The sequence below is a fragment of the Lagenorhynchus albirostris genome, chromosome 18, assembly GCF_949774975.1.
Source record: "Lagenorhynchus albirostris chromosome 18, mLagAlb1.1, whole genome shotgun sequence".
NCBI lineage: Eukaryota > Metazoa > Chordata > Mammalia > Artiodactyla > Delphinidae > Lagenorhynchus > Lagenorhynchus albirostris.
The window spans coordinates 35,377,474-35,391,768 of NC_083112.1; the positions used below are offsets into that span (position 1 = coordinate 35,377,474).

The window sequence follows — 14,295 nt, forward strand, 5'->3', positions numbered from 1 at the left end:
AAATTCCTTTTCACATTTTCCATTGACTGAATTTTCTTAAAAGGAAAACGTGATAGAGAGGATATGTATGACTTTTAATACCTAGAATACTTAATATCTGGCTCTTTATAGAAAAAATTCTGGTGCCTACTTAAGAGCAACCACCTTAAAGAATGCAAACATACATGTAAGAAAAAGAGGTAGTTAAAATATAAATGAATGAGATGAAATAAAGACAATAAAACCAAAAGAATAAATGGAGCAGATAAAAAATATATAAATGAGTAGAATGATAGAATTAAACCTAAACATAATTTTATTAATAATAAACATTTAAAAATTTCAGAACATGGATCAAATGGGTTAATTCTTGAGAAATGTGAAATGTAAAAATTGATGAAGAAAAAGAGTATATAAACAAGCCTTTTGGCTTATTCAAAAATTGAAATTGGATTGATATGTCACCTTTTCCCAAAATAGCCCAACTAAGATTTTCTTCAAGTAAGCTCTAGAACATCTTTAAGGAAAAATTATTTACTTTCTTCTGTAAGTTGTTATACAAAATTATAAAGAGTTTAAGCTGCTAGCTCATTTTATGAGACTAGTATAATCTTGATTAAAGAGGCAACTAAGAAAATACAAGAAAAGAAAATAGCAGGTTCATTTCTCTTATGATTTAAATAGAAAAATCCTAAAAAATAATTTTGATTCAGAAGAAAGGCATTTTATGAATTTTAGCATCCACATGTTTTAATCTGTTTAGCAAAGCTAAAAATTAAAGGAGTCTTCCTGACTTGGTAAAGCTTATACACTAATACTTTCAGCAAGCATACTGCTGAAAGGAGACCCTAGATGTGACTCGTTTAGGGTAGAGAATAACACAAATTTTCTCCCCTGGCACAGCTGCCATTTAACATAACACTGAGGTCCTGGATGAAGTTTAAAGAAAAGCAAAAGAAAAGGAGTTATAGAGAATTAACAGGAATTGGTCAAAATGAGATTGTTTGCAGATGATATAATAATCTACCTAGAGGACAAAGCAGTTGAATCAAAAGGACTAATAAGATAATTCAGTACATGTGCTAGATAAAAGATGGATACATGAAAGTTCCAGCTAATGAATTCTAAACCAACAAAAATCAACAAGTAAAAATTTTTTAAAAAGTTACTGTACATAATACCAACAAAATTCTAAAGTAAATAAGAATCAAAAAAGAATAAACAAGACAATTTTAGAACAAAAAGTTAAAATTTGAATAAAAAGCAGACAAGATATTCTGAATATGTGGAGAGATATTGTATATTTTTGTATTGGATGACTTTATATAATAAATATACCAACTATCCTCAATTAAATCAGAAATTCAGTGTATTTTTAATTAAAATTCCACTTAATTTATTTGAAGAGCTTACTTTAAATTTTATATGAAGAATAAAACTCCACTAATAATTAAATGAAAAAAAATAAAAAGGGAGGATTTGTTTAATTGGTTATAGACTATTTAGAATCATAGTATTACAAAAGTATTGTATTGGCACAAGAATAGGCAAATAAGCAAAAAAAGAAAAAAGTCAGCGACAGATCACTGTACATTCAGGACTCAAATGTGCAATATAGTTGGCTCTATTAATTCACTGGGACAAATCAAATTCTTTAGTAGTTTCATGAAATATGGATGAGTATGTAGAGAGAAATAAAATTGGAATCCTATCCAAAAGGATGAAAGATCTAGATGTGAAAGAAAAAAAATGTATTAAAAATTATAGAAGAAAATGTAAGACAATGCTCTGTGACCAAAAGTTGGAGCAGAATTTCCTAAATCAGATTTTAAAAGTGTAATTCATAAGGCGATAAACAGATAGATGGATAGAGGATACATATACACATAATGGATGATAGATAGATAGGCAGCTAGATAGATAGATAGATAGATGATAGATAGATTGATAGATAGATAAATAGATAGATAGATAGAGTCCTCTGCACTGCATTCTTGTTGACACTTACATTCGTGGGCTAAATTAGATCCTGTGACTCTTTCAGGCTTGTTCTGAGCTCAGTCTCCGACTATTTTGCTGCCATGTTTACAAGTGATGTTTGCGAAGCCAAGCAAGAGGAGATCAAGATGGAAGGCATAGACCCAAATGCTCTCTGGGACCTTGTTCAATTTGCATATACAGGTACAGTAAAAGAATTATAGCTTCATGTTAATGTCTTGTGAATGTTAGAATTTGAACACAGGTTTTAAAGCTTAAAAAAAAAACTGTTGAGCATGTATCTTTCATTTCTTTTAGTTGAGAAAAATCAGACTACCTTTTCATTTGTCACTGAAATCATCAATGTACATATGTATACATATGCTCTACCCTCTTCCACAAAGAATTTAAACTGGTTTATAATAATAGTCAATGGAATGAGCTTGGGAGAGGAGAAGAGAGGTTATTAATTATTAACTATGAATTTGTTTATGGTCAAACTTAGAGCATTAAGAAAGAAAATTTTCATTTTCTTTCTTTAAGGAAATGATGGGTTCAAATAACTATTTTTTTTCTTGTAATGTGTTTATTTCAATATTAAATCCTTCACAAAATGGACTTGGCAAACTTAGTTAAAAAGGAAAATGAAGATAACTAGAGTTGTGAAAATGGCTATTTTGGAAGCTTTTTCTCCTGATCTACTATGCTCTTCTTTCTATTGGTCTTTGCACCATATTAGCACAAATAATTTTGCCAATTTAGCAAACATTTGTTGAATGTTGCTCAATGTGCAAGTATTAGCTGTATCTCTGGAGAATAAACTAGTGAATAAACCATGTCTGCCCTCCAGAAGCTCACAGTCCAAGTGGAGAAAACAGTTAGACAAGGGATAAATATGATAGAATACGAAATGTTAAGAGGGAGTTAGAGGGCATAAAACCTGCTATTCAGAGCATTATTATGGCTCACATTCATTTAAAACATTTTAATAACTTTCCAGATTAATAACAGAAGGGGACATATTATACTAAAATCTTGTGACAGAAGCAAAGGCAAATAGTATGGATTGAAGTAATATTTTTTAGAAGTGGTATATAGTTCATTTTGCCTGAAATGAGGAAAGAAAGAGAAGCTAGAGCCTGATTACCAAACTAGCAGGAGCCTAATTTAAGGAGATGTGTTTTTGCTGCATTTCTGGTTACGGGGAAACGAGAGATGTCATTGTGAAGATCAGCCACTAGAACCAAAATTTGTGGAACTAGTGGGAATCTGTCCTCTTGGAGGATTTAGCTTCTTACAGAGAGGAGTTTGCTACACTAATGTTACACTTAATAAATGAAACATCTTTGGAAAGAAAAATGCACATGTTCTGGATGCTTGAATCACAAAGCAGCAATGTAATGGAAAGACTTAGACATTTTCCAGCCTCAGTAATTTTTAAATTATAGTTTGTCAAAGCAAATATTGCATGGACAAAGTTAAACAGGTAAGCAAGTTTTTCTTCAAGTCTGTTGCAATAGGGGAGAGAGACCAGAACTCAGTCTTTACCTAATAATGCTGAAACAAAGGTGGGGGGGCGGGATTTTTAAGTGCTGGGGTAAAAGAGAGAACACAGGCCATTGCTGATTGGCTTTACTTAAAGGAAAAGTAAACTTTGTCCTATCTTTTTGAAAGAAGGTAGTTTTACAAATTGAAGCAAAGTGCCCACTTAAATTATGCTCCCAACCACCCCCTCCAAAAAAAAACCCTGAGAGATAAGAGTGCTATTTCCCTTGAGGCTGGCATTTCAAACAGATGGCTTCCAGATCCTTGATGAAAACATTCCTGGGTTGTAAAACTGGCAAGAGGCCAGTTTTTTGTTTTTGTTTTTTAATTTTTTTAAATAATTTACATCTCAAAGAGGTAGAGAAAGGTTTATAATTACAAGTTTTCTAAAGTAAATGCTCTAAGAAAAGAGAGATCAAAGGCCTATAGTCAGGAAGTAGACTGTCTAAATTTTAGTAAAGCTGAGGGGACTTTAAGACCACCTTGTTCAATTTCAATTTGCATGCAACCTGAAATAATAGTATAAAAGATCATTGGCCTCCCAGGCAAGAGATAGAAAACATAACCACATTACTGTTTCCTGGAAAGAGAAGAATCACAAAGCTAACACTTTAGGAATCCTTCTAGCAACATAAAAGCATAGATCCAACACTTACAGCCTCCATGGCCTGGCAGCCTTGCATTTCTCAAGTGCAAAACTAGGTCAAAAAACACTTATCATCGTGTAGCAAAAAGTTGGAAGGTGTTTCAAAGCTCCCTGCTGAATGTAATGACCCAGATTTTTCTCTGCTTTGTAGAGGGCAGACGAGATACAAAGCTGCTGTTAAGTTACCACTGCCACTCTGGTCTTTGCTCCCATAACCATTCCTCCCTGGTAGTTGATAAATTTCCAATTGTTAGTTTATAGAAATGTGCTTGATGAGCAACTCATTTACATCATAATATGGGGGGGCTAGCCACAATATAAAGTATGTATCTTGTCTTTTGCTATATGCAATGTAAGAAATTATAACAATAGAAGAGATCAAGTGAGCAATGGTATAGCAAGGGAAAAATAGGAAGTATCTCTATGTGTCTATTTAGCTCACCTGCTAGCTGATCTCTAAGCTTTCCTTTGTAGAAAGCTAAAAATAAATGCATCACAGAAAAGGGAAAGAATGAATGAACAGTGAGTTCCTTAAAGGGTCATCCAATTGGGAGTATTTTCTTGAATTCTGAAGTTTGAGAGGCCTTGGAGAAACTAAGGAGGCTTAACTATGTCAAGAATTGACAGTTAACTACTAGCTGTAGAAGTACTGCACCCGTAGAGATGGGTAAGAGACTTTGAAGTGATTTAAACAGATAAAATTTTCCATGGGATCTGGAAAGTCTTTTAGATTTGAAAGAATCATATGTAGCTAATTTTTATCTCAGAAATTAAAGAAAATAATGAATGGGTAAAGTAGCTTGGAATAACTTGCTAACAGAGGTAAGCTTCAATGATTATAGAGTTTAGTAATCTTTGATTTGATTAGAAAGAGGAAGCATTCTTTAAAGACTTCATAAGGTAAAATTTGTACATGTAAGATGTGGGAGACATTCTCTCTATTTCCCTTTGTTTTTTCCTACTCCATCAAATTAGAATGAGAAAGGATGGGACCAGGGGCCTCGCAGAGCTTCAATAAGAACCAAAGCAAATATTTAGAAATTTTTTTTCTGGTAATTGGGAAGAATGACCTGGGTAAAAAGGGGTGACTGCTGGGTAATAGCTCAAACAAAATTAGATTTTTTTCTAAAGGAAAATATATATAATAATAAACAGGTTAATACTAGCAACATGTAAGGTAGAATAAAGAAAACCAACAAGGTCTTTGTGTTGACAACATTAAAGAAAACATTCTTGACAGTATGGAGTTTAAAGATACAATTATAAAAATGATGACTAATTATCACAGTATCAAAACTACTTAAAATAAAAGGTACTATAAGGTCAATTTTTTCACACACTATAATAGCTCAGGAATGAAAAGGAAATGAACATTTCCACTGGTGTTAGAAAGAATTGTATGTCTAACAGGGGAGTTCATATCGCTTTTCTAAATTCTTGATTAACTTTAATTTCTTCTTTTTAAAACTTTCCATTGGGCTTTCTTTATAGTTTATTTATTAGGAAATCTGAGTGAGATCTTAGTCATTTATATGAACAAAGGACTATTTAGCAACTGTGTATGTTATAAAATAGTGTCCTTTTACCATTGGTGTCTTAAATTTAAAGTTTGAATACTTAGTTTTAATCCAGAGAATATGTAATTATAAGATAGTATATCAGTTTTTCAAAATCAAACCATAATTTAATTAAACAATATGTGAGCACTTGTTGGGGGTTACACTAGGGATTACAAAATAAAATATAAATTGAAACAAATTAAAATGACATAAACCTTTAAACAAATTTGGTAATGAATAGACTTATTGGAGTGAAATGGCTCTTTACTTTTGTTTTCAAAACTGGTAAGATCTATGTATCAATATCCACTTAATGGCATTCTCAACTGTATAGAGTCAAACATACTTAAAAACAGCTTTTTAAACATTTTCCTACATGCAACGGTGTTTCAATTCTGTAATTGTACTCATCTAGAATAAAGATCTGGAGTATTATTTGTTTAATCTACAATAAAGCCTGTGGATTGGGATAATGAAGTCAAGGTTGTTCTGGAATTATTCTACAGAACATCTTCAGAAGGATGGAATCAGAGAAGAAAAGAAAAAAAATATGTTTACATTTTCTCATCATTCAACTTCCAAATTACTTAAAATGTTAGAGATGTATAGAACTTTAGAAATTCTATCCTGAGCATTATAAATGTTACAAATGAACATTTTTCTATGGCTAAGTATGTGACACAAAGCAGAGGCACCAAAACTACTTTTTATTGAGAATTACATATTTGCTATATCAGATAAGTATTGACAAAATCATCATAGCATAAATCAGAACTTTGTTGGTCTCCTTTGAATTAATATGAAGGGACAGATTTTTTTTTCAATGTTTAAGAGACTCTGAAGTTCTTGATGCAACCCATTCAGTGAGCTAAAGTAACCTGACAAAGATCAGTAGTAAGATCTATTACTATTACTAGAGTAATCTATTACTAGAGTAAAATGTCAGAGCACAAATTGAATGGTATTATCTCTACTGAATCAATGTCCTTTTGTAGAGTATTAGTTACAATGGAGTTCCTTGGAGTGGCTTATGACTATCTTGCCCTCATAACACTTTGGGTAGCTTAAATCGACTCCCCTATTGCTAGATAGTGGCTCACTGCAGATTTGATTCATACTTCCTCCCAGTCTAGTGCTTCTAGTGGTTCTCTGCAGGAGCCAGTGATACCTGACAACCTCAGCACATGAATGCCTGATAGTTCTTGCTGCGTGATTACACTGAATGCCTCTCAAGTTTTACTGCATGCCCACTATGTGCCGGGCCCTGTGATGGGCTCTGGAAGACAATATGCTGAATTATACACATTCTCTTCCTTTAAGGGACTTTCCAATACAAGGTTTCAAATAATTAATTTTTGCTATCTTCTTTTGGTATAAACATCCTTTTAGATATACACAGCCTAGTGTTTCCTCATTAGAGAATGTCGTAAAGCCAATTTTGAAGGCTACAATATTGATTGTGTGAATATCAATTCTAGCCAAAACTTGATGATCACATTGTGAAAATGAAACAGGAAGTTTAATATATTTGAAAAGGATGCTCTGGGATTCACTGTATTTTAAAGTTGCTTCAGGCTGATAGAAATTTCCTTCCAGTTTATCTCTTACATAGTCCCTATTATCCTGACATACTTAAAAATACACTGTGTTCATTGATGCATAAGGAAATAGAGTTTGAACAAAGATGGAAGATGGGATTGCAGGGTTAGTAGCAAAGTGTCAGGTCCTGTAGGGAACTGATAAGGACAAGGTTTAAATAAAAGAAAGCTGTCCATCTAGCAGTGGTATTAAAAAGAGGGGTAGAAAATTAAACTGCCAAGTGGCAAAAAAATCATACTGAAGAGTTAACATCTTTAAAAAAAAAAAAGGTTTATGTGTCACTGAAGTAAATTAAAGTCTTAGTACATGCTAAGGAATGGTAAAATACTTTCTACTTACTGCCAAACATTTGAACAAAATAAATACACACACACGTGGAGCTGAGATATTTAATGTTCTCCTTTAGTATTGAAAATTATACATCAATATGTTCTGCCTGGACTGAATACTCTAAATTCCCTCATAATTTTTATTGTAATTAAAAGTAAATTATTGTTTTATTTTTATTACTGGTTTAATTCAAGTGGCATGACTATGCAAGCACATTAGCAGAATATTAGTTTTAAACTTAGGGCTTTTACTAGTTGAGAAAATTCTGTTCTCCATTTAAGAAATTGAGCCTTTAAAGATTGGTTTTACATATTACTGTTACCAAATAATTAAAAAATATTGACTTAATAATTTTCACAGGAGGTTGAAATAACCTATATTAATGAACAAGAAAAAATAAAAATAATAAAACAAAATAAAATAACTCAGTTGTATATTGCCATTATTTTACCAGGGAACCTTGTGTGTGTGTGTGTGTGTGTGTGTGTGTGTGTGTGTGTGTGTGTTTGTGTGTGTGTGCATGCACAACACTGAATAATATAAAATTAATTGAGGGAATATTATTTTGTAAAATAATTTAAAATGATGTATATTTTGTGAATATTGTGTAATTTTTGTTGTTATTATTGAACTGCAGTTTTGCTTTTTGCTATGGGATTCCATAGACAGACTGATAAATGAAATAGCTGTGTGAAACTTAATAATTAGTCACTATAGAAGAAAGGTTTCATCTCTTCTGCACTGTAACTCACATTTACTTTCTGAGTCTCCAAGTAAGGAAAATATCTCAAATTTTGTCTTGTAATCAACTTTTCTTTAAAAATCTGCTTTTATTTTATTTTATTGATGTTCTCAATCTTATAATTGTTTACATTTTCCTTTGCTTTGGATACTAGGAAGGCATAAACTGAATCATAGGCCACTATACCAACTGGGCGGGGTCGATGCTATGTATTCTTATGCCATTAACATTATATTGGATTAAATTTTCTCAGGATTAGTTTACCTTCACTCTAATCCCAAAATATTTGTACACTTGATTCTGTTGTATTTGAAGGGGCATATCTATGTATAATGTAGTGTGTTGAATTTAACATTGGAAATATCTGAGAGCTTCTTTGGCCAGAAGTAATTCAACTAGAATTCATCATGATGTAGGCAGCCCTATGTTCATTCTGATTGTTGGGCATTTATTCTAATCAGTGCTACTATTTGTTACTTCTCATTAAGAATTTTGATTATAGCCCTTGGCCTCCCCCTTTTTACAGTTTGGGATATTAGTTAAATTACTTAGCTTTATGAAGTCTTAAAATAACTCAACTATAAGAAAGGGAAAATAATAATGGCTGAGAGGACTCTTTTAAGGAGTAAATGAACTAATAAAATTAAATGGGTTTAGCATAATACTTAGCATATTGTAAGCACTCAATTATAATGATTATTCATGACAGGTATTTTTATAAGTCTTTTCAAGTCCTTTGTATAATCTGTTATAAAAACTGAATATAAAGACTGAGAACTGGGGAGGGAATAATCACTTTGTTCAACAAACATAACTTTTGAATCCAATTTATTATATTCTTCAGTATTACAATATGATTTCACATTCATATGTATGATTCATGTACATTTTTAATGGTACATGTTTTGTTTAAACCACCGGCTTATAATTTTGCTACCTTATATGTTTGAGGTGCATTTTTATCATGTCTTACTTTTATTATTTTGTCTTATCTTATCTCAGCTGATCCACACAGCAACATTCTGAGATGGATAGTTAAATCTTATTGTCAGATACAGAAATGAAAACACACTAACACAGAGGTCAGCAAAGTAACATAGATGTGAAACCACAGTCTAGTTTTCCCAGTGACATATCAAGGTTCTTTCTACTAGCTGTAAAGTTACTCAACATTTTGTCCGATTAATATGAAAGGGAATGCTGCTTATATGTACTTATGCTATGCCACACTGTGTGACAAATTTGGCCTTACATTGACCTAGTATCAACTGTCATCAAATATAATTTTTGATTATAATTAATTTCCTTTTACATAAAATCCTGTATAATCTGAGGAAAGTATGTAGATGTTACCTAAATGGAGAATTGTTTGTGATTGTTTATAGCATTATTTAAAAAGTCCTCAGTCTTGGACATTCACAATTTCAGAATTTTGTAATTTTGTTTTATTATTTTAATCTAAATAAGAAGTTATAAAAAGAAAACACTACACATGTTTAATATTTGTATTTTAGCACGTTTCACACACATCTCAGTTATGCCTCACAATATTCAGCTTTATCTTGCAATTAGGAAAACTGAAGCACCAAATTCATATGTTTCTAAGTAATATGTACCTTTTAAAATACTCCTTTAGTTGAATTTTAACTACTTCTCAATACTTTTCATTTAAAATTTGATAGAGCTGATACTTTTTGTAGATTGTATCTAAATTCAACTAAACACAACTAAAAACAATAAAGAAACAAAAACAAGGAAACAAAACAACCTCAGTCACTACACCCCTCTTAAGATTTCCATAAATTATCCTTTGCCTGGTTTGCCATCTTTAGTGAGGAGTTACTTCCTCTTCATGTTTGAGAAAAGAATTTATAATGAGAACCCCAAACACTTTAATTTTAAATGCTTTCTCTCCCTCAGATAAAAGATGGTAAGGGCTACCCAACAAGGAAAGCAAGTTTCAGCCAGAAGTAGATTTCATGCTCAAGATATCTTAAAGGAATATCCTATCCCTGACCCTTTAGACTGTGTGCTTGAACATGCTTAGGCAACATTGTAGCTATGACTGCACTCCCCTCATATTCCTCAACCAGAGAAAACACTCTACTCAAATGGCATTCATGCCAGTCTGATGTCTGATGCATGTTTCCCACCCCGTCTTTTCTTCTTTGGAGAAATGTTTATAAGTAGGTAGAGAAGGGGATAATGCAGAATAAAAAAATCAATAAAGAAAATCTAGACTAGTAATGGAAATTCACTCCTATGAGAAGAATTGTAAAAGTCACTTAACATGTATTTAATATATAACATTTTTATTCCTGATACATTCATGTCTACAACATGTACCAATACTTTGAAATATATGTCATTAATTATTGTCAAGAGTTTTCCTGGGTTATGTAGTCTACTTTATGACAAATGGGCATTTTTTTATATAATATGATGTGTTTTAAATTTTTTGACAGATTATTTTATTTATCAAATTAAGTTACAGACCTGAAGTACAAACTTCATTCTACATATTTGTTTAATTTAAATTTGCCACTTTACAAAATGGCTTCAAAATAAAATACATAAGTGAGACCATCTGTATGTCTTCTTTGGAGAAATGTCTATTTAGATCTTCCACCCATTATCTGACTGGGTTGTTTGTTTTTTTCATATTGAGCTGCAGAAGCTGTTTGTATATTTTAGATTAATCCCCTGTTGGTTGCTTTGTTTGCAAAGATTTTCTCCTGTTGTGAAGGTTGTCTTTTGTTTGTTTATGGTTTCCTTTGCTGTGCAAAAGCTTTTAAGTTTAATTAGATCCCATTTGTTTATTTTTGTTTTATTTTCATTACTGTATGAGGTAGATCATAAAAGATCTTGCTTTGATTTATGTCAAAGAGTGTTCTGCCTATGTTTTCCTCTAAGAGTTTTATGGTGTCTGGCCTTACATTTAGTTCTTTAACCCATTTTGAGTTTATTTTTGTGTATGGTGTTAGGGAGTGTTCTAATCTCATTCTTTTACATGTAGCTGTCCAGTTTTCCCAGCACCACTTATTGAAGAGACTGTCTTTTTTTTTTAACTTTTTATTTTATATTGGAGTATAGTTGATTAACAATGCTGTGATAGTTTCAGGTGTATAGCAAAGTGATTTAGTTATACATAGACATTTATCTATTCTTTTTCAAATTCCTTTTCCATTTAGGTTGTTCCATAATATTGCACAGAGTTCCCTGTGCTATACAGTAGGTCCTTGTTTATTATCCATTTTAAATATAGCAGTGTGTACATGTCAACCCCAAACTCCCTAACTATCCCGTTCCCTCACCTTTCCCCCTGGTTACCATAAATTCATTCTCTAAGTCTGTGAGTCTGTTTCTGCTTTGTAAATAAGTGCATTTGTATCATTTATTTTTAGATTCTGCATATAAGCGATATCTTATGATATTTATCTTTCTCTGTCTGACTTACTTCATTCAGTATGACAGTCTCTAAGTCCATCCATGTTGCTGCAAATGGCATTATTTCATTCTTTTTAATGGCTGAATAATATTCTATTGTATAAATGTACCACAACTTCTTTATCCATTCCTCTGTTGATGGACATTTAGGTTGCTTCCATGTCTTGGCTATTGTAAACAGTACTGCAATGAGCATTGGGGTGCATTTATCCTTTCAGACCATGATTTTCTCTGAATATACATCCAGGAGTGGGATTGCAGGATCATATGGTAGCTCTTTTTTTTAGTTTTTTAAGGAACCTCCATACTGTTCTCCAGAGTGGCTGTACCAGTTTACATTCCCACCAACAGTATAGAAGGGTTCCCTTCTCTGCACACCCTCTCCAGCATTTATTGTTTGTGGATTTTCTGATGATAGCCATTTTGACTGGTGTGAGATGATATCTCATTGTAGTTTTGATTTGCATTTCTCTAATAATTAGTAAGGTTGAACAACTTTTCTTGTGCCTCTTGGCAATCTGTATGTCTTCTTAGGAGAAATGTCTATTTAGGTATTCTACTCATTTTTTGATTGGGTTGTTTGTTTTGATGATATTAAGCTGCATGTGCTGCTTGTAAATTTTGGAGACTACTCCCTTGTTGGTCACATCATTTGCAAATACTTTCTCCCAATCTGCGGGTTGTCTTTTTGTTTTGTTTATGGTTTCCTTTGCTGTGCAAAAGCTTGTGAGTTTCATTAGGTCTCATTTGTTTATTTTTGTTTTTATTTTCATTACTTTAGGAGGTGGGTCAAAAAGGATCTTGCTGTGCTTTGTGGCAAAGAGTGTTCTGCCTATGTTTTCCTCTAAGAGTTTTATAGTGTCTGGTCTTACATTTAGGTCTTTAATCCATTTTGAGTTTATTTTTGTGTGTGGTCTTAGGGAGTGCTGTAATTTCATTCTTTTACATGTAGCTGTCCAGTTTTCACAACACCACTTACTGAAGAGACTATCTTTTCTCCATTGTATTCTTGCCTCCTTTGTCATAGATTAGTTGACCACAGGTGCATGGGTTTATCTCTGGGCTTTCTATCCTGCTTCATTTATCTATATTTCTGTTTTCGTTCCAGTACCATACTGTCTTAATTACTGTAGCTTTGTAGTGTAGTCTGAAGTTAGGGAGGCTGATTCCTCCAGCATCATTTTTCTTTCTTAAGGTTCCTTTGGCTATTTGCCGTTTCCTGTGTTTCCATACAAATTGTGAAATTTTTTGTTCTAATTCTATGAAAAATGCATTGGTAATTTCATAGGGATTACACTGAATCTGTAGATTGCATTGGGTAGTATAGTCATTTTGACAATATTGATTCTTCCAATCCAAGAACATGGTATATCTTTCCATTTGTTCGTGTAGTCTTTGATTTCTTTCATTAGTACCTTATAGTTTTCTGAGTACAGTGCTTTTGCCTGCTTAGGTAGGTTTATTCCTAGGTATTTTATTCTTTTTGTTGCAATGGTAAATGGGATTGTTTCTTTAATTTCTCTCTCTGATCTTTCATTGTTAGTGTATAGAAATGCAGAAGATTTCTGTGCATTAATTTTGTCTCCTGCAACTTTACCAAATTCATCGATTAGCTCTAGTAGTTTTCTGGTGGCATCTTTTATGATTTTCTATGTATAGTATCATGTCATCTGCAAACAGTGACAATTTAATTTCTTCTTTTCCAATTTGGATTCCTTTTATTTATTTTTATTCTCTGATTGCTGTAGTAGGACTTCCAAAACTATGTTGAATAAAAGTGGAGAGAGTGGACATCCTTGTCTTGTTCCTAATCTTAGAGGAAATGCTTTCAGCTTTTCACTGTTGAGTATGATGCTAGCTATAAGTTTGTTATATATGACCTTTGTTATGTTGAGGTATGTTCCCTCTATGTCCGCTTTCTAGAGAGTTATTTTCATAAATCTGTGTTGAATTTTGTCAAAAGCTTTTTCTGCATATATTAAGATGATCATATGGTTTTTATTCTTCAATTTGTTGATGTGGTGTATCACACTGATTGATTTCTGGATATTGAAAAATCCTTGCATCCCTGGGATAAATCCCACTTGATCATGGTGTATGATCTTTTTGATGTATTATTGAGTTCAGATTGCTAGTATTTTGTTGAAGATTTTTGCATCTATGCTCATCAGTTGTTATTGGCCTGTAATTTTCTTTTTTGTGGTATCTTTGTCCGGTTTTGGTATCAGGGTAATGGGGCCTCATAAAATGAGTTTGGGAGTTTTCCTTCCTCTGCAATTTTTTGGATCAGTTTCAGAATGATGGGTGTTAGCTTTTCTCTAAATGTTTGATAAAATTTCCCTGTGAAGCCATCTGATCCTGGACTTTTGTTTCTTGGAAGATTTTTATTCACAATTTCAATTTCATTACTTGTGATTTGTCTGTTCATACTTTCAGTTTCTTCCTGGTTCAGTCTTGGGAGATTGTATCTC

The 14,295-nt window shown here is 32.5% G+C and overlaps 1 protein-coding gene across 2 annotated transcripts in view; it reads left to right on the top strand.

The window, feature by feature from the left end:
- Positions 1–14,295, top strand: part of KLHL1 (kelch like family member 1) — a 388,765-nt gene that overhangs the window by 157,986 nt on the left and 216,484 nt on the right. For both annotated transcript variants that reach the window (XM_060128984.1, XM_060128985.1), the window contains one exon: positions 2,024–2,160. In XM_060128984.1, the coding sequence (XP_059984967.1) occupies positions 2,024–2,160 (137 nt within the window). The remainder of the gene's footprint in view (positions 1–2,023; positions 2,161–14,295) is intronic.